The sequence below is a fragment of the Nannospalax galili genome, unplaced genomic scaffold (genome assembly GCF_000622305.1).
Source record: "Nannospalax galili isolate Female #2095 unplaced genomic scaffold, S.galili_v1.0 scaffold238, whole genome shotgun sequence".
Classification (NCBI taxonomy): Eukaryota; Metazoa; Chordata; class Mammalia; order Rodentia; family Spalacidae; genus Nannospalax; species Nannospalax galili.
Window position 1 is genome coordinate 943,058 of NW_008341888.1, and position 24,925 is coordinate 967,982.

Below are 24,925 nucleotides of genomic sequence, written 5' to 3' on the forward strand. Positions count from 1 at the left end.
ATTTCTGCCCTGATTTTTGTTATTTCTTCTTGTCTGCTGGGTTTGAGTTTCATTTGTTGTTGCTTTTCAAGTGTTTTGAGTTGCAATGTTATGTCATTTATTTGTGATCTTTCCGATTTTTTGATGTAGGTACTTAAAGCTATAAACTCCCTCTAAGGACAGCTTTCAGCATGTCCCAGAGGTTCTGTTGTGTTGTATTGTTCATTTAGTTCCAGGAATGCTTTTATTTCTTTCTTAATTTCTCTTTTGACCTATTCATCATTCAAGAGTGTGTTGTTTAATCTTTATGTGTTCATGTGGTGACTAAGGCTTCTTCTTCCAGTGTTGATTGTAAGCTTTATTGCATTGTGGTCTGATAGAATGCATGGAGATATTTCAATCTTTTTGCATTTGTTGAGGTTTGTTTTGTGCCCCAGGATATGGTCGATTTTGGAGAAGGTTCCATGGGGTGCTGAGTAGAAAGTATGTCCTTTGGTGCTTTGGTGGAATGCTCAGTAGATGTCTGTTAAGTCCATTTGATATATGGTATTGTTTAATTCAGATGTCTCTCTGTTAACTCTCTGCCCTGTTGACCTGTCTAATGGAGGCTGTGGGGTATTGAAGTCCCTTACTATTATGAGTTTGAATTACTCTGGGTCTTAAAGTCCTGTAGTATTGTTTTTATGAAGTTGGGTGCACCAGAGTTTGGTGAATATATGTTCATGATTTTAATATTTTCTTGGTTTATTGTTCCTTTGATCAGAATGAAGTGGCCTTCTTTATCTCTTCTGATTAGTTTTAGTTTAAAGTCTATTTTGTCAGATATTAGAATTGCAACACCTGCTTTTTTCATAGTACCATTTTCTTGGTATATTATTTTCCATCCTTTCACCTTAAGGTAGCGCCTGTCCTCAAAAGTGAGATGAGTTTCTTGCAGACAACAAAAAGTTGGGTTTTGCTTCTTAATCCATTCACCTAGTCTATGTCTTTTGACTGGGGAGTTCAGTCCTTTGATATTTAAAGTTATTAATGAAAGATGTGTATTGAATCCTGCCATTTTTATTTCTGCTTACAATCTTGATATAGCTGTACTTTTCCACAGTTATACTTTCATTGAATTTCTTTCCACAACCCCTTGGTTATAGTCATTCCTTTCTTCAGCTCTTTGTATTGCTTTTGAACTCTTTGAAGGGCTGGTTTTGTGGACATGAATTCCTTCAGCCTATTTATATCATGGAAAAATATGGAACGCTTCATGAATTTGTGTGTCATCCTTGCGCAGGGGCAATGCTAATCTTCTCTGTATGGTTCCAATTTTAGTATATGTGGCACCGAAGCGAGCACTATATGTCTTTTTTCGAGACAGGATTTTTCTGTAGCCCCATCTGGTCTGAACTCACTGTATAAACCAAGCTGGCCTCGAACTCAGTGATCCGTGAAAATAGCATTTTTAAAAACTCAAAAATTGAGGCTGGAAAGGTGACTTGATGGTTAAGAACACTGTTCTTGCAAAGGACCCGATTTTGATTCTCAGCACCCACATGGTGGCTAACAACCATCTGTAACTGCAGTTCCAGGAGATTTGTTGCCTCCTCAGGCATTGCACTACATGGTTGCACTTAATACATGCAGGCAATACACTCCTCATACACATAAAATAAAAATAATAAATAAAATATTTTAAAAACTCAAAAAACTAGAAGTGGATAAATTCCTAGATACATAATGATATACCAAAATTTAATTAAGCGGATATAAAAAATTAAATGCTCCATGCCAAGCAATAAGACTAAAACAGTAATGAAATTCTCCCCACAAATAGGACTGGAAGGATTCATTGCTGAATTCTACCAAATTTTAAGAAAGACCAAAATACCAATACTCCTCAAGAAGTTCCACAAAATACAAATGGAACAGACATTAACAAACTTATTCTATCAAACCAGTATTACCCTGATATGAAAACGAAAGACAAAAATAAGGACATGATAAAAAAGAAAACTATTGAACAATTTCTCTGATGAACATAGATCCAAAATTTCTTAAAATATTAATTGCAAATAGATGTTACCAACATATTAAGAAGATCATATGCTATGAAATGGTTGGTTACATTTCAGGGATGCAAGTCAATAAATGTACTATAGCACAAAAGTAAGATTAAGGTCAGAAATCACAGGATCACATCAGTAGATGCGGAAAAGTCATTTGACAAAGTTCAACGATCTTTCATGATAAAATCTTATACACAATAAAAAATAAAAGAAACATATCCCAACACAGTAAAATACTATATACAACAAATTTATAGTTAACACTATGCTAAACATGGGAAAACATAAAACAAATTTCTTTTTAATAGTTTATTATTTTTATTTTACGTGTATGATTGTATTGCTCATATACGTGTTAAGTGCACTCATGTCATGCAGTGCCCACAGAGACCAGAAAAGGGCATCGGATCCCCTAGAACTGGAGTTACAGATGTTTGCTAGCCACCATGTGGGTACTGGAAATCAAACTCCAGTCCTGTGCAAGAGCAGCCAGTGTTCTTAACCTCTGAGCCATCTCTACAGACCCAAAATAATTTTCTTTAAATACAGGAATGAGACAAAGTTGACCATTCTCTCCACTTTTATTTAATATAGTGCTCAAAGTCTTACCTAGAGGGAAAAAAAGACAATAGAAAGAAAGAAAATGGAAACAGTATGAAATCAAGAAGTCACAATATTCCTACTGCAAATGACATGATCCTACACTTAAAAGGACCCTAAACACTTAAAAAAGGTATTTAGACATAATAAACACTTTCAATAAAATAGCACTATGCAAAATCAACATCCAAAAATCAGTAGCTTATTTATATTCCAAAAATAAAAAAATTTTCCAAGAAATAAATTAGAGGGGAAAAAAATCTAATACACATCGTTTCAAGTGTGTGTGTGTGTGTGTGTGTGTGTGTGCGTGTGTGTGTGTATGTGTGTGTACAAACCAAACCAAGAAGGCAAAAGATTTCTAGAACAAACATTTTAAGACACTTGTATTAGCTGCTTTCTGCGCAGCTGTGACAAAACACCAGACAAGAATCAACTTGATGGAGGGTTTATTTGGGCCTACAGTTCAAGCAGATACAGCTCATCATGGTGGCAGGTGCTTGAGATTGCTGGTCACATTCAGCCTGCCATCAGGAAATAGTGTCAAATGATGCTGCTCAGTCATCTTTTTTTCATTTTTTATTGAGCTTCTGTATTCTCATACAACAGTTCTCGATCAAATCTAGACCCCCCTCCCCTATCTAGTTCTTCTCCACCCCCCACTGGACCCCATGCACTCTGCAACACATGGTAAGTCCTATCCTGTCAAGCATTTACACCCAGATGCCCTTCGGTGGAAGTTCGTCCACTGGAGTTCAGTCAGTCCATCCAGAGATGGTGTGCAAGGCATAATCTCCATGACCCAGCAGCAACCAGCACAACAGCTCTCAGTATAGGGCTGGCCCACCACTCATCTCTCTCCTCCCCTCTGGACTCTTGTTCAATTGAGTTGGCATGAGTCCTGTACTCAGTGCCACCATTGCCACAAGTTCACATGTACAAGCTTCCAGTGGCCTGAAGACCTCTGCTTCCCTGTGTTTGTGAACCAGCCCTGGCTCTTATAGTCTTTCCATCCCCCTCATCTGCAATGGTCCCTGAGCTGTGGGTGGTTGAGGTTCAATATAGGAGTCCTATCCAGGGGTACGCACTCTTTAAAGTCTCTTATTCTTTAAAATTTGGGCAGATATGGCCTTCCGTGTGCATCACACTCTGCTGTACAAGGAAGTTTTACTGGTGAGAGTGGAGAGATGTATTAGTTTTCTCTCTACCCCTTGTTCTATGTTCCATGAGCCGTAGTTGTAGAGGTTCAACTGTAGATATGTCACCTAGTACTGGGCACCTCTCAGACATATATTCTCTATGACTGACTGACCAGCTGTGCAATTCTGCAATAGCCTCCATCTCTTTCAAAAAGACATTTCTTTGAAGAGTGTTATATGGTATGCTTGACTGTAAATATAAGGATCAATATTTAGCATATATAAGAAATTTCATTTGTCTAGAAATATGAGATAGGGTTTTCTCTAGGATCTACATCCTCTTCTGCCATGTGTACTTGGCTGAGTTTACAGTGCCACCCATAAATTCTCTCCCACTGTGGAGGCTTCAAGTCCAATTAGATAGCTGTTGATTGCCTCTACCCACCCCCCGCCCCAGATAACAGTTCCACTACTGCACCAATAGAGGTAGTTTGCCATGTCAGTCCTTATGGTTATTGGGCCTTCAAGCTGGGTTGGACCATTGATTGTTTTTCTCCCTTGGCAAGTTGCATAACATCATCTAGTGTTATGATAGCCAAACTTCAGTTAGAAGGCTTCCAGGTCAGTTCCTGCTCCGTTGCTTCAAATACTATATCCGAAGTATGTCCTGTCTTCAGCAGCAGGGTCTCATGTACTAGTCCTGGGAGACACCAAGAGGTTTGACAATAGTCTGTGTTATCCTGGGAGTCTTCTGGACCACTCCCACCAACCACTCAAAGGGAGGACTCTGTCTGGCACTGTGGCTCCTGCCAAGCAGCTCCCAGGAATACACACGCACCAATCAATGTTCAGACACTGTACGTGTATCTCCCATGCAGCCATCTTATTTTTGATGTTGTGTGTCACCAATTGGTTGCTGTCATCCAAGACTCTACTCTATTGCACTTAAGAATCCTTTTATCAGGGGCAATAGTTTCCACTATAATTCTTGATCAAAAAAGAGAACACAGAGTTCTTCGAGAATGTTGACAATTTCCTCACAAACCTATTTCTCACATTCATGGTAAAAAGAGGTGCCTGATCATTTTTCCTGAGTATCTGAGCAGGTCTCATGAAAAATCCACTATTAACATTCCAATCTCTGTAAGCTTATTTGACCTAATCTGGCTCTGTATCCTCCTTACCATTATCCCACACACTTAATGTCTATTACTAAACAGTTTACTCAATTTCCATCCATATAAATTGGAAAGATCATACATTTCTTTTGGACCTTAATACACATCTTTATGTAACACACCTCACCCTTTAGGGCTTGCAGAGACTTGTGTCTAGTTACATACCCAGAAATATACAGGGATAGTCAGGAAGGCCCCAGGAACAAACCTCAGTGTCACAAGGCAGCCTTCAAAGGGTATTCCATTACAGTTTCTCAGGAGAAGTTCTGCTTCAGATGAGGCTGCTTCTACTGACAAAGGGAACTTGGCTAAACTTAGGGGTTTAATTTTCTGAGCTTTATTAGCATGTAATCATATATCTCTGCCTCAGTTTTTAATATATCTTTCCTTCCCAGTTAATGTCTCCACTTTAACATCGTGAAAGGATAGGAATTCTACTCAAGATGTAACTTATTCAAAGGATGGTATTCTGGGTTTGATTTTGTTTTTTATTGCATCAACTCTGCCACCACAGATAAGTTTCTTTCCTTCAAGGCAGACTTAAATATTTTTAAGTCATTAATGTAGCACTTCATCTGGACATTTAAAGCTTTGAGTTCATCATCCCTTTTTTTCCACTTTAACAAAATTAAGAGCAATTAGTCAATATCCCTAAACTCTGTTTTACAAGTATGCTCTAAGATACAAAGATACATGGGTTGATATAGCCAGGTGTGATGACATATTCTTATAATCCCAGCACTTGGGAGGTGAAGACAAGAAGACCAAGAGTCCAAGGCCAGCCTCAGCTACATAGCAAGTTCCAGCAAAGTTTCTTTTGATGTGTGTGTGTGGTGGGGGGAATGTGCATGCGTGCATGTGTGTTCACTAAGAAACTTGCACTATAAGTGTTTGGATAAGAGCATCCAATAATGATATTTTATACATCTTCATCTCGTTGGATTATCAGAGTCCTCTTCACTATTGAAATTAAAAACAGTAATGCTCTTATCTATTCTGATTAGAGAGCCAATTTCAAAAATCCAAAAACCAGTTCAAAAAAATTCATATGATTCTGTCCCTGGAATAATTCTCTGTAGCAAAATCAGCATTGATCAAGATTCTCCAAAAATAAAAATAAACAGAACCAATAGGATATGACACTTTTTATTTTTCATTTTGCATAATTGTCTTATATGATTTTTTTCAGAGCTAGAAAGTTCCAAATCTGTAGAGCAGGCCATCAGGCTAGAATCTCAGGTAACACTAATGCTATAATCTTGAAATGTGTACTGCAGGCCAACAGCTCAGAAATTCAAGAAGGATTTCTATGTTACAGTCTTCAGGCAAAATTTCTTCTTCTCTGGAAAGCCTGTTTTTCACTCATAAGATCTTCAGCTGACTAAATGACGTCTACCTATAGCATTTCTTATAGTCTCTTTTACTTAAAGTTAACTTTAAAAGTTAATCACATCTACAAAATGTTTTCAGAGTACCATCAAGATTAGTGTTTAGAACAAAAAATCAGGGCACCATACCTAGCATTCCTGACACATACAAATAACTATAACAGTCTCAGAAATACATTTTATAGAAAAGATATGCATTGAAAATCCTTAAAAGAAGTCCAATTGGGTAAATAAGTAATCTTAACAGTTTTGCGACTTCATAACAGAAATTTAACAACAGCAAAATTTGCCTATGAAGGCCAAGATAAGAGACGTTAAGGTCTTTGAAGCACTCAAGCTGATAAAGGACACACTCAGTGATCACAGCAGTCCAGATGATTGTAGAAACTACCTTGGCACATCTAACATTCCTTATGTGGCGTGTCTCTACTGGAAGAAATGTAATGAGAAAGGCCTCAAGGCTAACACAGCTGAGTAAAAGGGAACTGGCATGAATATTGGCAAGTTGGAAATTCTGCCTCAAGGTTGATTGAAAAGAAGCTGATAACATTTCACTCTTTATCACATCTAGCATCATGACAGAAACAATGCTGCAGCCAACTAAGATGTCTGCCTGAGCTATGTTACTAATAAACACCACAGTGGATTTTTTGGATACAGTAGGCAATGTCAGTATCAATGCAACATAGAGACTGGCAAACAATCCCAGCAGAGTGATGATGAGGTTTGGAGAAGGTAGGACTAGATACTGGAAGTATTTGAATGCCAGGTACCTTCGGAGATCTGTCATATGGTCTCGATTTATAAAAACATGAAGCTGGGTAGGATTCCTGGAGTGAAGGAGAGAAGAAAAGTGGTGTAAGAATGTATGCAAAACAACAACTTAAAGCACTTGAAACTATGGTTTTGTCCAAGAAATTAAAAACAATAATATATTTCCCATGAATAGACCCAATTCCACAGCACATCATAGAGCCATATGAAATTACATCTCATTTTTGGTGACAATTGATGGCAAAGACAAAGATCGTTCTTCTATTTCAATGCTGTCTACATACAAATTGATGTCTCTATTAATATTTGATCTTACACTTTTGATTATTAAACTTAAGGAGTTAGAAGAAATTTCCCTGCTCAGATTAGATGTATGTATCAGAATCAGAGGAAAAAACTCAGAACAGATGTCTAGTAAGGGAAAAAGAAAATTCTTCTTGGTTAATGCACTAGAAATGAAATAAAATCTTATAATTAAAGAAAAAACAGAATGAAAGAAAACTTGATACTTAAATGTTCCTCCTTCCTTTAAACAGGAACACTAGTTAAAACTAGCAACTGTTTCTTCTACATCCCCCAAATAATTATTCATATTGGTATTCTTCACATTTAAAAGTAACATGCGTGGACTATCCTCTCTGTCCATCTGAAATCTCCTTTATGTCCTGTCATATCTAATATCACACTAACCTAATGTAGAGTTTTCTGTGAAGCAAGCATTAAACAGTGGTGACATACTGAACTACCTCATGAGGAAATCATTACACATTGACAGCATAATTCAAATAGTGTTTTCTCTCTGCTAAAATATTGAAGAGATAGTGAATGTTAACTTTATTCAGTGATTTGTTAAGTTAAAAGAGGCTAAACTAAATTTAAGTTGATACAAAATGTAAAGAGAGGTAGTATGTGTTTTCACTTCAGAAAAAGCTATATAAGAATCTTATGCCCCAAGTGTCTCAAAATCCCAGTCATGTGAATTTGTTCCTGACATGCAAGCTGGTGGAAAAAAATTCTTGTTCCCAAGATGTATGACCAAGTGAGAAATACTCACAGGAGTCACAAAATCAAATGTCCCGAGATCCAGAAGGTCTATTTAAGAGTCCCCATCTGAAGGCTAATAATCAACTCTAGGCTATCACAATCATTAAGTCATAGTATTGCATTTTTTTATTTCCCAAGAGCCAGAAGTTAGGCTTTTAGATCAGATAATTCAAGTTTTTAATATGGGAAGGTCAATTTAGATTTGTTTACTTGTTCATGTAGTATTCTGTTTAGTTTTAACATGTTAAGCAGAACCCAACAGCCACATTGCAACTTTTAGCTAGAGTCCTGAAAATATCATATCAACAAACATATTACAAGACATCATGCCTGATGGACATAGATGTAAAATTACTAAACAAAAGCTGCAGCAAACCAAATTCAATAATATATTTCTATCCTCATTCTAGAGATGAAAAAATTAAACATTACATTGGGGCTGGAAAGATGGCACAGTGGTTAAACACTGTTTGTTCTTGCAGAAGACCCGGGTTTGAATCCCAGCAGCTAACAACTGTCTGTAACTCCAGTCCCAGGGGATCCAAGAGCGTCCTCTGACCTCTGCGGGCATTGCACAACACAGGTGCACTTACCTACATGCAGGCAATACACACATACACATAAAATAAAAATAATATTTTTTTTAAAAAAAGAAAAAAGAAAGATTGCATAGGTTAAGTATCTTGACTAACCTCCACTGAGCCATTCCATTTAAGTGGCAGGGGACAGGCAATACAGGTAAAAAATAAATAACTGATTTAGTGTTTGTATTAATGTTTCAGCCACTGAAACAAATTCCATGTGTATAGCAATTTCCTCCCAGATAGTCTTCCATCTTAGAGGGAAACTGAGTAAACAGAATGTTTTGTGAGAATTAGAAACATTCCATCCTTCTGGTAAGTTGGTTAAGCTCAGGAAGCAAACAACTCAATAGCTTCAGGAAGTCCCTAAAATTGACCAGGTTCACTAGGCACCTCCCTCCCCAAGCATATATAAGCCCTAAGGACTGCTAAGAAACACTCTCAGAAAAGCTGGGCTGCCTGAAAAAAGCAGTTCAATCAAGCTGCATGGAATATACCCAGATCAACTGGCTACCTGGCAAGGACACTCTCCAACCTGCTGAGCTGACTGAAGTTGTGTAGTGCATTCCAGGTTTCCTGCTTTCCCATGCTTGTGTGGGCTTTGGTGGTGCAGCTGTCTTTGAGTTATTTCTGTTCCTATAAGTAACCTCTTACACATACTTCCAAAAGCAACCACAATAAAATTCCTTGGTTCATTAAAACAAAAAGTATCCTGACTAGTCTCACATGCAACTAAACTAAGAAGTGAGGGAATTCCAAACCCAGGGTTCTCCAGTTACTAATATTTTGGTCCTAACAAGTTTTGTGTCCTAACATGTTTTTGCAAGATTTAGCAGAAACTTACATTTGGATCATTTTTATTAATGTGGAATTACAGGTTAGGATGTAAATGCTCAAAGTTTTTTTTTAAAAGTAAAATTTGGTGTATTTCTTCTCTTTCCATGTTTAAAATCCATCTTTAAAATCCATCATTTGAGGTAATTTTTACTAGCCTTAAAATATACTAACTCTTAGAGATTCCCTCCCTTTCAGAAGATTGACTCTTCCTCACCCGGCAGTAATCAGCTGCCAATAATAGGCTGACTAGGCCTCGGTGCATGAACTTGCACCAAGGGTCATCTGGGGACACTAACTTAACTCGATAGACCTTAACACAAATGACAAAATGCATGAATTCCAGTGGGGAGGGAGAGCTATAGGAAAGTGCCAGTGGAGATGGGGATATAAAGATGATTAAGATGTTCTGTATGAAATACACAAAAATTCAATAAAAAATTTACCAAAAAAACATGAACTCTTAAACAAAAAGCAGCTGATCCCAAACTCACCAGACAGCAAGAAATAATAAAAACTAGGGAAGAAAATAATGAAACAGAGACTAAAAGAGCAACACACAAAATCAACCTAACAAACAGTTGGTTCATTGAAAAAGTCGATAAAATTAACAAAAGCCGTTAGCCAATATGACTAAGAGGAAGAGGGAGAAGGCATAAATTAACAAAATTTAGAGATCAAAAAGATGTCATGACAGCAGTACCTATCAAAATAATTTGATGTCATATTTCACAGATCTAGAAAAAGCAATCCATAAATTCATATGGAAACACACGTACACACATGTGCACACACACACACACACACATGCACACACAAATAGCCAAAGCAATCCTAAGTAGTAAGAGCACAGTTGGAAGTATCACAACATCCAACCTCAGATTATATACTACAGAGATATAGTGTTAAAGACAGCCTGGAACTGGCATAAAAACAGATAGGTAGATCAATGGAACAAAATAAATAATAATTCCCAGGACTTGGAAATAAATTAAAGCTATGCTCACTTAATTTTTAACAAAGCATACATTGGAAAATAGAGATAGCCTATTCAATAAATAATGCTAGCAAAACTGGATATATACCTAGAAGAATGAAATTAGAGTCATATCTTTCACCTTGTTCAAAAATCAATTCAAAATAGATCAGACACCTCAATTTAATAAATGAAAAGCTGAAACTTCTAGATGAAAACATAGGAAATACCCTTAAGGACAGTGGTGTAGGCAAGAACTTTCTGAATAAAACTTCAATAGCAAAGGAACTACCACAATTATCAACAGGTAGAACTACATGAAATTTAAAAGTTCCTACACATCCAAGGAAACTATCAACAGAGCACATGGAGAGCCCACAGATGGGAGAAAATCTTAACCAGCTATATGTTACATGAGGGGTCGATAGCCAGAATTTTCAAAGAACTGTAGGAATTAAATACCAAGGAAATAAAACTGCCAATCAACAAAGGGGATAATGAATTGAATGTACAGTTTTCAAGAAAAGAAAACAAATAGCCAATAACTCTTCTTTAAAGTCTTCGACAGCCCTGGTAAACAGAGAAATGCAAAATAAAACTTCTTCGAGATACCATCTCATGTCAGTCAGAATGACCATCATCAAGAAATTTGACAACAAATGTTAGAAAGGAAGGATATGGAGAAGGAGGAACTCTTGTTCATTGCTCATGGGAGTGCAAATTAATATAGCCATTATGGAAACCAGTCTGGATGTTTCTCAGGAAGTTAAAAACATGATTTCCATAAAACCAAGCTATTTCACTACTGGGTATATATCCAAAGAACTCAGTATCTTACCATAGACATATTTGCACCCCATGTTTGTTGCTGCTCTAGTCACTATAGCAAGGAAATGGAACCAAACTAGTTGTCCATCAGCAGATGAATGAATAATGAAAATCTGGTACATATACAAAATGAAATCTTATTCAGCTCTAAAGAAAAATAAAATAACAAAATTCTCAGGAAAATGGATGGACCTAGAATGTTAATATTATACGAGGCCATCCAATCTCAGAAAGAAAAAGACTCCACACTCTCCCTCAGATGCAGATTCCAGTCTATAATGTACACATATACTATATAAACAAATGCATGTGTAGGTATAGTATAACATTAAGAAAGGAGAACAAGAAAAAGTAACATTAGGTAATGATGAAATACGGAATGCAGGGAGGAAAACATGTAAGTTGTAAAAGAGAATATGAATCTAGTTGTTTTTCTAGTTTTAACTGTCTGTGTGTGTGTGTGTGTGTGTGTGTGTGTGTGTGTGTGTGTGTGTGTGTGGTGGAAAAGTGCACAAAAATGTAATTGATAGTGAAAGCGTAAAACATGAAGCGAAGGTCCATGGCTTCAGAACGGCCACTCTAACTTTACAAAAGTTCACTGAAATGTGCAGAGTTTGGGACTGGGCAAGTGTTTGGGTGGCTACCTTAATTTAGCTGTGTGATGTTTTTGTTTGTCAGTTCATCACGATAAAGTGATTTTTATATTAAATGTTTATATTTGAATAAATTGTTAAGTCTATTTTCAATGTTATCAGCCTGAACTTGCCAAATTTTCTCCTGTTCTGACCCTGCAGCTAAACTTTCACTGTTCTCTAGCACATTCCATAGCAATTTTCACCCTCCAAATATTTGTTCACACTGTTCCTTCTGCATGAGTCACTCCCCTACATCTGGCAACACTACTCATCCCTCAAAACCAGTTACAAACGCTATGTATGTGGAGATGGATCAAACAGTCACGTTTCCCTCGGCCTCCATTTCTTGCATTTATGTTAATATCTCCCTGCTTGAAACCTTTGCAGCTTGGGGCCTGTGCTGGATAGCTTTAGTGTCAACTTGACACACCTGGGTTGAGGGAGCCTCAACTGGGGCATTGCCCCTATTGGACTGGCCTGTGGCCATGTCTGAGGGGCATCTTCTTGATGAGTGATGTGGGAAGGCCCAGCCCACTGTGGGTGGTGCCACCCCTGGGCAGGTGGGCCTGTGCTGCATAAGAAAACAGGCTGAGCAGGGGCCGGGGAGATATAAGCTGAATAAACCCTTTCTTCCCCAAGTTGGTATTGGTCAGAGTGTTTTGTCACAGCAATGAAGAACAAACTAAGACAGGGCCATGTTCTCCTTATTTTTCTGCAATGCTCTCTACTGTCTCCTGTTTCCTACATCAAAGTCATTTTCCCTATGTAAGAGATATCAACAATATGCACTGAAAATGAAAAGCCAAGCATTGTATATAGAGGTTTTAAGGGTGTGAGGGCTGGGGGTGGAAATGTGAGGGTGGAGATGACAAAAGAGGTCTAGATATGATCAAAATACATTGTATAAAATTCTTTTATCAATACATTTTAAAAAATATTTTATTTATTGCTTTTATTTTGTGTATATCAGTGTTGTGCCTACATTGATATAAGTGTATGTGTATTGTGCAATGCCCACAGAGGTCAGAAGAGGATGTCAGAGGCCCCTGGAATCAGAGTTATGGATGGTTATTAGCTGCCATGTGGCTGGGAATCAAACTTGGGTTCTCTGCAAGAGAAGCCAGTGCTCTTAACTGCTGAGACTTCTCTCCAACCCAATAAAATTTTTTAAAATTAATCTGGACTTTTCATCTCTCTTCCTTCCTTGAATGTGTTTCTTCATTCACTTCTACCTACTAAATTGCCTCCAACTGTATTCTTCCTTACTCTATTGTCCTTCTTTCCTCTGGTATCAGTTATGATGCTTTTCTTTTCTTCCCTTAAAATCAATTCTCCCTTTACTTCACACGTAGTACCATCTACTCTAACCTCCTTCAGGACCTTGCTCCATTACACATATCAGACATTCCCTTACTCTCTGTCATGAGAATGTTCAGTTCCCTTGCAACCAATAAGTTCAAAGAAGAAACTTTTTTAGTCTCCACAGCTCCTCCCCCCCCCGAAACCTTCAACTTAAATGACTTGCCTAACACACCACAGTCACTTTCTTTTTTCCTTTCTCTCTTAAACCTATAGAGTCTGACTTATACCCTTAATATGCCAATAACATTCCTTTCACTGAGGCTATCAACCACATGTGAAATGTAATGTATCCTCTCAATCTTTCTGGGAGAGTTTCTTTGGGGCCTTTGATCCTTATGATTAAGTTTTCCATGAGATATTATACCCCTTAGTTTCCAAGATGCCACATTCTATACCGCCTTCTTTGACTCTGGATCCTAACTCGATATAAAAATGTTGACGTTCTCCATCAGTCCATCATATTCTCTAGCATTCCATCATTAGCCCACCTCTTTTTTTTATCTACACAATTGTACACAACTCTCTGCTTTCAGCCAAAATCCCTCATTTAAATTTAAAAACCAAAGATTCATTCTCCTGCTAGATCTCTTGCCTTAAATTGCTTAAATATACCTCAATCCAAACAAACATGAAAATTATTTCTAACTCTACTCCTTTTTTCCCATCCTGCCAATTTTATCTTATCAGGGCTTATAAATTTCTTCCTCTTAGCTCTTCTTCTGTCTTTTAAATCTTTACTCCAACGACCTGAGTTCAGAACCTCACGAACTCATGCCTGCACCACTTCGACTCCTCAAAAGATCTCTTGGAAACCAAACTGGCTCATCTTTAAAGTCAAGTGGCTAAATAAATATTTGGCTGCGTGTATCAAATACTGGGAAGTTAGAATTTTTACTTAACTTTTCTATACCTCAGTTTATCCACCTGTGAAAAGGAGGTAAGAATATTTCCTAAATCATAGGGATATTGTGAAGATTGTGTTGACATATAAAGAAAGCCCATGGAGTTAGGCCTAGTATAATAAGAGCTACACATGTGAGCGCTGTCCTTCTTCCAGTCAAAATGTGATCAGATGATGTCACAACTAAAACTCTCATTGGCTTTCATAATCCAAAAGATATAATCTAGGCTCTTAACACATGATGTGCTATGCTGTCTTCCCTGCCACCATCTCTGGACGCATCTATCACCAACCTCTAGAGTTCAAATTTATATTCCAATAAATAAGAATTAATGGATCCCCACACACTTTGTTAATTTTATCCTTTCTACTTAATTCTATTTACATTTTCCCTTCTTTTTGAAATGCTTTTCCGCCTGTTCTTTACCTGAGTAACAACTACTCATCCTTTAAAACTCAGCCTGCTCTGCAGGGTGACTGTTATTAGTAACCATACTGTAATCAGGGTTGGCTAATTTCAGGAAATTGTCATCTTGCAAGGTAAGGCTATTGATTTTTTTAATTGAGTTATTTCTACTTGTTATTTATGCCCTAGAATCTTTCATATTAATAATAAAATATTAACTACAACAAAGGATCTGTCTAATATCTAATAGTGCCTAGAGTGATACCCTTTTAATTTCTTATTTTTCAAAATTCCATACATGAGTACTATATTTACATCAGTTCCCACCCCTCCCTCCTACTCTTTTGCACTCCTCCCACATCCCCTAGTCCCACTCAATTTCTCTACCTCTGATTGTTGTTGTTTTTATTGTTTTGTGTATGTGTGTGTGTGACTATAAACAACCTACTGAGTCCATTTAGTGGTGCTAGTATATACATGTGTTTATGGCAGACCAATTGGGATTGGCTAACCTATTGGGGAGCTCGTACATGAGAAAACTGATTCTTCCTCTCTCAACAGTCATTAATTGCCTTTCTCTTCATCTAAACGTGGAATCTTGTGAAATTTCCCTCATCCACATTTGCATGTTAGCTGCTGTTGACACTAAGTAGACCTTGTATAGGCAACTATATTGTTAAGATTTAATATGTGCAGCTTCCCTGTACAATTAAAAATTCATATTCTACCACAACCTCTTTCACACTTGGTTAAGCATGCCTTTAAAAAAAATACATATTTTATTTATGATTTTTATTTTATGTGAATGAGTGTATTGTCCGTATGTATGTGGGAGCACCCATGTCACTCAATGCCCACAGAGGTCAGAAGAGGGCATCAGATCTCCTGGAACTGGAGTTAGGAAGGCTGTGAGCCACCATGTGGGTCCTGGGAATTGAACCTGGGTCCTCTGCAAGAGCACCCAGTGTTCTTAACCACTGAGCCATCTCTCTAGCCCCTAAGCATGCTTTTTCTGTGCTCCTAAAATGGGTCATGAATATTTGTGTACTGCACTTATCCATGGTTTTACAAGTGTTCATTTATTTGTATCTCTCTAAACTGGGAATCTCTTGTGGAGGGTAACAAGGATTATCCTGGTTCACTATCATAATGGTAGACATCAGCAAGTGTAATGAATCAATGAAGTTTAAAAGGCATGTCTTGAAGCTCCTCAATAATCTATGCAATATACTTTATACTTTGATGTAGCAAGTAGAAAAACTGTACTGAGAAGTAAAGCAGTTGAGTATATGAACTCACAACTATAGTGACATCATGCACAAGACCCACACAAGCTCAAGCCTTACAAAATTTCAGCATAGAAATGGGGAAGAAGCCCCAACCCTAGCCAAGGAACTACTGGCAACCAATAGTTGCTGGTAGAGGGAGAGTCAGTTTTCTTTGAGTGTGTGACTGAGTAAGTTAACCATGCTCCAGTGCATCAACTTACACCAAATGGCATTTGGGGACACAAATTTTAGTATATAAGACTAAATATATATAACAAAGAATATGCAGTTGGGTGGTGGGTATTAAGGGCATGCAGATAGGGGAGGGGGTCTATATGTGGTCAAAATATCTTGCATGAAATTTGCAAAAAAATCAGTAAAAATGAAAAAATACAAAATGTTGTGTGATAAAAATAAATAAATCTGTAATCTCAAAAAGAAGATAAAGAGAAATTATCTGGTTTATAAGGGTCTCAAAGTCTCACAAAGGAGACAAAAAATTGATGGATAATTATGGAACAGGGAGATATGCACCATAAATCCACTCTAACTTTTAATCTCTGTTCCTTCTATCCTATCATTCTGAGCTATTCCTAATACGCCTCTCTTCACTGATATCTACTAAATGTATCATTGACATGTAGTTTGAGAAGTTAGTTAGAATCCCAACTAAAGTATTTAAGAGTCTCTGTAAAGTTCGATAATACGGAAATAATGTGCACTTACAACATTCCAATGACCATCAGTAACTGAGACTGCCGGAAAACTACAAGGAAAGAAATTTTCAGTAACTACCAAAAGGTTTTCTATCACCAAGATTTTATGTGTTTTTAGTAAACACCTAAAATTCTCAATCCTTATTCCATATCTAAAGAACAACCACTCAACATACTTCAAGCAAAACCGTAACTGGCCAAAATGCTGAGAATTAGTGATGATAAATAGCTCAGCCCCAAATAGTAAATGTCATAGCTATAGTACCCACTCCAAAGTTCAGGGAAAAAGAGGCGTTGAAAAATGTATGAGTCAAAGTATAGAGAGATGTAAAGCAGCCAAGAGTAGTGATGCACTCCTTTAATCCTAGCACTGGGGAGCAGAGGCAGGTGGATCTCTGTGAGTTCAAGGCCAGCCTGGTCTACATAGTGAGTTCCAGGCCAGCTGGGCCTACAGGGAGGCCCTGTCTCAAAAATACCCCCCCAGAAAAAGAAAAAAGGAGAGATGTAAAACAAAAAGGTGTCTTCTGGACATGAAATAATCATTTCACTCATGAACTCACTGCAGCTGTAGGTAGTAGCTGCACAAGACTGGCACAAGATGTTTCCATCAATATTTCATCATCACCCTGCCCACAGAGACTATTGCCAATTAATAGGAGTTAGAGAAGGGGTATCGTTTTCTTCAGTGGTGTAGCCACTGACAACTTGCCTTTGCACCCCTAAATAACTTCCTACCCATGCTTGGGCAAGAAGCATTGGGCATTAAACTCAGTGGCTCACATGCAAAAAGAAGATAGGAAAGTAGGATGGGGACTTATCGAGCAGAAAGATTTCATCAGGAGAGGGAGGAAAATGAAAAAGGGCAATGAGGGGACTGGAAATGACTAAAATACATTACAGGAATATATGAAAATGTAAATACTGCCAGCTCTGAAAGATGCACACTTTTTGTTTTCTATCTGCTTACTTAAACTCATTTATTTAACATTTCACTTACCCTGCTCTAAACACAGAAGACAGAATGTGTACAAAACAAACATGATCTGATTTCACAAAAATACCCAGGCAATGAGGGAAACACTCAGTTGAGGAGTGAAAATTACAATACAGTTAGATAAGTATATTTTATATAATAGCTGTATTTTTATCTTTGTTAAGTCAGTATTTAAGTTAGAATGAAAATCAATGGCTCTCCTACTCATGGCTCTCATCTGATAATGAATATCCTGTGTTCTCAAAAGTGAAATTGATATATTGAAATCTCCTTCATGATGACTAAAATATCTGTAGTTATGGTGCAGGCAGTTAGACAACTAACACAATGTATGGTAATGTGCTCATAGGTTCTGTCCCCTGACAACCCTTTCATTTTCACAATAGCCTTATACAAATTTATGCCTTAATACAGAGTTTATATGATTAATGTTACTCAGCACTCAGGAGGCAGAAGCAGGCTGACCTCTGAGTTCGAGGCCAGCCTGGCTCTACATAGCAAGTTCCAGGCCACCTGGGGCTACAGGGAAACCCTGTTTCCAAAACAGCAAAACAAACAAAAAGATAAATGTTACTGAGTTTTAGGAATTCTTACTAGTCTGAGAACAGCTGTACTCAGAGCAATATTTAGGACAACATTTCCCATTGGGACAAATTTCCATGAGTTCTCTATCTGAAGATCTCACACAACTGTCTTCCTCTTTTCTTGTTACTTCTGGAGGTAATCGTAAGTTTCCTGAAGAAGTGATAAAATTATTTCAATGCAATATAAATCAATAATCATGTATAGAATGCCAATTATTTTCAAGACAGTATGTTAAGTGCTTGCCACAGACATTATAAGACATCGGTTTTAAGGTGTTTGTTTATAAGTGGAATAAGGAAAAAGGAAAGCACTGGGTACAAAATAAAATATTGAAAGAGTAAAGAAGACAAATAAATGCCCAAGAAAATATCCTTCACTTGTCATTTTGTTCAAAAGTATTTACATCACAAAAGACAACCATGGTGAGACCTGATATACTACCCTCTATGTGTCTATTTCCATTCACCCCTTCTTCATTTTTAAGAGAAAATCAGGTGCCCTGTTCTCACTTAAAAAAAAACAAAAACAAAAGCCTAGAAGTTTCTCCCTAACACAAAAAGTCCACAAGTCACTAGTCCACAAGACTTGGTCATCATATTTTATACCTTTGTTGGTCATAAAGGGGGTCCTTCATGAATAATGTTTAGGGTGAAATGGGCCAGAGCAGGAAACTGAATAAAAAACTGCTATTAAGACTGTTGTAGACAGCCATAGCGCCTTATCTGGGCCAGGAATACCACTTCAAAGACCCTTGCATGAGTGAATTCGTGCAAATGTCAAGTTACATCACCTCAGAAGGATGTGGAACCCAGCAGCTCCCAACCACACAAAGTAAGACTTCATATTATCATGCTGTCAAAAGCAATCTGAATGTGTTTAAGGTACTGGCTTCCTGGATGCGTGTATATGTTCAAACTCATAAATTGTATACAGTAAATATGTGACCATTTTGTATAACAATTATACTTCGTTAATAATTTTAAAAGAAAAATGTAAATACATTTTAAAGCAAACTGAAATCTGATCAGATGAATTAAAGTTAGTACACAAACTCTGTTTACATTGCCAACCTGAATTACATGTGCTCTTATACACAAAATAGAAAATACTTATTTAGTATTTTATAGTAAGGCCAAGAAAAATTTTTATGACGTCAGACTATTTAAACTGAAAATGGAAACTACTACCAGAGTGGTAGGATTGGCTATACAGTTTCATTTTCCAATAGTGAATTGCATACTATAATCTGTACTGATTACAGCACCAAAGACAGAAATACTCAAGATAAAAACATGGTACCCTGCCCCCATCAGCTCAGAGTCCAGCCAGAAAGAACACAAACAGTCACATTCACCAACAAGCAAAAATATGTAATAAGAAAACTGCTTAACAAGTACACAGGGTGCAACAATTTAAGACAAAAAAAGCTGTTCTCATCTGCTGGAAATTTGACTACACTTTTTTCTTCCCATCCAATCTTACATACATGCTTATAGAAATTGCTTACAGACATGCCCAATGCTTCCAATTAAACATATTGAAAAATAGACATTATACTTACATGATGATGAGGAATCCCAGGGGAAAAATTGTTTATATTTCTTCTTCCCTGCGTTACATTCCACTGGAAGCCATGAGCAAACTGTTCATCTACATGGGTCTTCAATGAATTTGCTGAAGAGATTTCACAGGAAATGTCTGAATCACTGTCCTTAATAATTTTCGTGTAATGTGGAAAAGTTGATGCTTCTATTTTTGCAGCAAAATTTGGTGACTTATTTTCCCTTTGAAGATTTGAGGAACATAGTCTTCATCAGTTGGAACACCACCTGAAGTTTTAAACAAGTTAAAGCTTGGCAACTTCAAATCCCTTATGAATGAAGGTGGACTTTATAAATAAATAAACACACATAAAACAGAAATAAAATTGAACTCCAAGGTAGACTCAGAGTCTTAAGGATGCTAACATCATGAAATTCATAATTTCTTGGTTATTCCATGTCTATGCCAAGAAGTGCAGCTTTTTTTCTTCTTTTTTGTCCTGTTTTTACTATGAATGTGTGTGAGGAACAGAAAGACAGAAAGACAGAGACAGAAGGAAGGAAGGAGGGAGGGAGAGAAGTGGGGGAGAAGAGGGAAAGAAAATGGGAATCAATACAAACAGACAAAAAAACAGTCACTGAACCAGCGTAGTGTTCACAGCATATCAGGAAGTTTAATCTGGAGACAAAGTTTTTACCGACTGAAAATTTAAGTAAAGCTATTTCCAAATATTCCTAGCCTCCACTATGAAGCTTAAGTAATAATATTAACTTGTATCTATGCTGGCCATCAACCTTCACATAATACAATTTTCAACAAAACCAACTGTGCACTGTGAGCTAAATATTCGATTTTCAGATGGGAAAACTCGGCAGTACTGATAAAGCCAGAGCTAGTACACACATTTGTAGATTCTCAGCTGCAGACTATTTCCAGTATAATAAAAAAGAGGTTTAATTTAAAAAAGAGGTTTAATTGTGAGTCTGCAGGAGCTGGAGAGATGGCTCAGCAGTTAAGAGCATGTGCTGCTCTTCCAGATGGACCAGAGTTCAGTTCCCAGCACCCACGCTGAGCAGCTTACAACTGCCTGTAACTCCAGGGGATCCAACACCCTCTTCTGACCTTTATGGGCACCTGCAGTCACATGCACATACCCTTTCAGAGAGAAAGACAGAGACAGAGAAAGAGAATTAGAATTTAAAAAATAGAAGTTTTAAAATACTTTTTAAAACGTGACATTACAAGAATTTGGAGCAAGTTGGCCAGGGCTAGGGAGACCAGTGTAGAAGAGCACAGAAATCTGAAACTATAAAACAGAATATCACAGTTATTTTTTTTTACTTTATTTTCATTTTATGTGTATGAGTGTTTTGTCTGCATGTAAGTGTACCACGTTCATGCAATTCCAACAGAGGCCAGAAGAGGACATAATATAACCTAGAACTGGAGTTATGCACCATTTTTAGCTGCCACGTAAGTGCTGGGAACCAATCCCAGATCCTCTGCAAGAGCAGCCAGTGCTCTTAACTGGTAAGCCATCTCTCCATCCCCAGAATATCACAGTATTGGGAACCCACAGCCATATCACAGTATTGGAAACACCATAGCCATGATCCCTCCAAAGTCTTCTCCACTTAGAACATATTTGATGGTTTCTTTTTTAATTTTTCTTTATGTGTAAGAGTGTTTTGCCTGTATGTATGCAATTGCACCATATGCAAGCATGCAAAGCCAGCAGAGGCCAGAAGACTGCATCAGATCCCCCTGGAACTGGAGTTATAGATAGTTGTGAGCCAGCATATGTATGTTGAGAAACAAACCTGGGTTCTCTTACAAGAGCAGCCAGTGCTCTTAACCAATGACTTTTCTCTCCAGCCCCCATATTCAGTTTTAAAAAAAATGACACTGCCTACTTGTTTTATGGATTGCCAACACTTTTCAGACAATCCAATTTTTGCTGTGCTAAAATGGTTAGCAGGCAGTAAGGACTTGTCCTGATATTATAGTACTTGGGGCACAGCAAAGCCTTACTTAGCCAGGAGTATCCCCAAACTTCTGGAAAAAGAACTGTTGGCTCACAGCTGACATGTTTGCCCTTGCTGATCTGCTGCTGGAGAATGATAGACTGGTAAACAGACCCCTGGCTAGTTCAATACGAGTTCTGACACCTGCTCTTTTCTCCCTCTGCCAGAGCCAAAGCATGTTCTTGATTTCATTCCCTAATTAGCAGAACAGAGCAGCTGATGGTGAAGAACAGTAGAGAGCTCCCATTTCAATTAAAAAGGAACACACTGAAAAAAGAAATTAGTTAGGTTGGGGCAATAGCTCAGTGGTAGAGCACTTACTTAGCATGTGTGAGGCCTTAGGTTCAATCCTCACTATTACATACACACAAAAACCCTCTGAAGTTAACCCTTGCATTAGGCCTGATAAACCTGAAAAAAGACTCCAGGCTGTGAAATTTCTTGTCTCAATTTTCCTATGCAAATTTGTGTAAGAATTATAAGGTTCCACATAAAATCTTTAGTTCTTCCAAGGTGAAAGGCTGCAACAGAGATCGTCAGTAGTTTGGCCGGAATGAAGATCAAGTTTCTATCTCTTTGAAAAGGATCGTCCAAGATCATACACACATTATTTCCTCTTCTGTCCATCCCAGCGTTCCCACTGTATTTGCAGGACTTCTCATGTGCCCTCTATCGAACATCACCACATAGCACAGAAGTAAATTGTACAAATATTTGATCATTTCCCCCACACCAAGTTGAGAGAAAAGAACTTTTGTTTGTCCATAGCTCTCAACACAGTACTCTTAACACTCATCTTGACAAACCAATGACATAGTAACACGATTGGCTAGAATTATTTTTGTTAAATAGAAAATGCAATTCTGGCAGTGCAAATATTTTCCCAAAATCATTAGGCAGTAGGTAATTCTCTGTCAGAAATTCAATGAAAAGTGTAATAACATGTACTAGCTCTAATTGCACAACTCTCTAACTTTGAAGATTAATTCCTACCTCATGCAATAACTCTACATTTAAATAGGGGGAGAGAGAGAGAGACACAGAGAGAGAGGGAGAGAGAGAGAGAGAGAGAGCGAGAGAGAGAGAATTGTTCTGTTACCAAGAAATTATCTAGTCTAACTGCCCTGGAAGTAAAAATACCAATGAACAATAATGATACTAGATAAAGAACCCCTGAGTCCTACCTACCTTGAGGCACCTCTTCCTACCATATACATGACTGAAGCACACTAAAAGTCCATTTCAAACCCCAAAAGGCTTTTTGGGTCCTATTAATGTTAAGTATATTATTGCCCCTCCAAAATTTGTACCATCTATGCATTTAGTCTTGCTATCAATGTTCCTATTTAAGACAACAATAAAAGTATTGAATTTAGGATGGCGTTCAGGAAACATCTCCTTGACACTTCAAATTAAAGATCTGTCTCAGTGGACATAGATCAACTAAAATCAACTCTTTGAAGATAATCAGTCATGAAGCTCAGCCTCCATCTATACTCTTAATTTTACTAGTTCATCCTCCAAGAAAATACCTTATGTGTAAAAGCAGCCCTCTCTCTCTCTCTCTCTCTCTCTCTCTCTCTCACTATTTCACCCTCTAAAAAAATACCTTATATGTAAAAACAGCCCTCTCTCTCTCTCTCTCTCTCTCTCTCTCTCTCACATACACACACACACATACACACACACACACACACGAGAACTTCTAAGAACAATGACATATGGATTTTGGTAACTAAAGATAAACAGAAGGCTAGAGTTTTAGAAACCTGGCACAATTATCTGGTATCCAGATGGCATGATTCAAGCAGCATGACTCTTGCCACTTTCATTGGAAGAATGAGTCATCTGCTAATCTTTTCCAACTTTTAAAACTCTATTTTTCTTAGCAAAACAGAGAATGGTGATCACTAGAGGTGACAGGGTGGGAGAAACATAGAGATGTTGGTCAGAAGGGAAAGTTAATTTAGTATTAATAAGTGTCATTGGGCATAGATAACATGGGGACTGCAGTTAATAATATCGTGTAATATACAGAAATTTGCCAAGAGTGTAGATCTTACGTGTTATCACCATTAATGTACATGAACAGAACAAGAATTATCTAACACAATATATCATATACAAGAAATACATTCATGAACAAGGAAAATAATGTTTTCCTTTCTCAAACCCTGGCTTTCTAAGGCCTGTCCTGTTCATATGCTTGCAGGGATTACCTTTAAAAAAGGATCTTAAAGTCAGGAAGCTCATGAGAATATCTGTTACCATGACTTCTTTCATTTACTAGATGAGGAAACTGAGCTCCAGAAAGAAGTAATTTGGTGTAGATGCTGCACAGTTAGCATCTGAGGTGAAAGTTGAAGCTCCCTTTCTGACTTCTGGCAGAGGGTCTCTCCATCATGATTTACAATCTCAGTGAAGGCCACATGCTCTGGCTTGTCATGGTCACAAAACTTAAACTATATGATGCTTTTTACCTTTGTGTGCATATGTGTGTATGTGTCTGTGTGTATACACACATGAACATATGCACATGTGTGTGAAAGTGCACATCCATGTGTGTGCATGCATGTGGAGACCAGAGGTCCCATCAGGTATCATTCTTCAATCAACCACTCTCCACCTTAATTTTTAAGACAGGCTCCCTCATTGAACCTGGAGCTTAGTGATTTGGCTGGATTGCCTGGCCAACCAGCCCCATGTTTCTGCCTCATCAGTGCTGGGATTATAGGCATACGCCACTGGACACACTTTTTTTTCACATGAGTGCAGGGGAAACTCAGGTCTTCATGCATGCATGGCAAGCACTTTACTAACTGAGCCATCTCTCCAGCTCCTATATACTGAGTTTACATTATGTCTGTTGAATCATTTCCAAATTTGTTAAGTTATGATGTCTTAGACTCCAGTTCTCTTCTGCATGAGCTTTGAGAAATGCAAAAAGACAAGCAATTGAGATCAATGACATGCTTTGTTTAACATTTTCCCCTTGTTGCTCAAAGCCTAATAGCTTATTTGTGACAGAATTGTTGTCAAACCTGTGGTCAGATTCAAAGTTTGGATAAGAATAAACATTTCTGTTTATCAAAGACAACATAAATAACACAAGATTGA

The 24,925-nt window shown here is 37.6% G+C and overlaps 1 protein-coding gene and 1 non-coding gene across 2 annotated transcripts; both read right to left on the minus strand.

Moving 5' to 3' along the window:
* Positions 1-1,216: 1,216 nt before the first annotated feature.
* LOC115071169 lies at positions 1,217-1,323 on the minus strand. Its single transcript, XR_003850277.1, has one exon. It is a non-coding gene; the product is annotated as a U6 spliceosomal RNA (small nuclear RNA).
* A 4,984-nt stretch (positions 1,324-6,307) lies between these two features.
* On the minus strand, positions 6,308-19,888 carry LOC103737820 (P2Y purinoceptor 6-like). Its single transcript, XM_008837656.2, has 2 exons — positions 19,804-19,888; positions 6,308-7,168 (listed from the first exon to the last, which is right to left on the minus strand). Coding segments are annotated over exons 1-2 (666 nt in total). The 5' UTR covers positions 19,806-19,888; the 3' UTR covers positions 6,308-6,504.
* Positions 19,889-24,925: the final 5,037 nt, after the last annotated feature.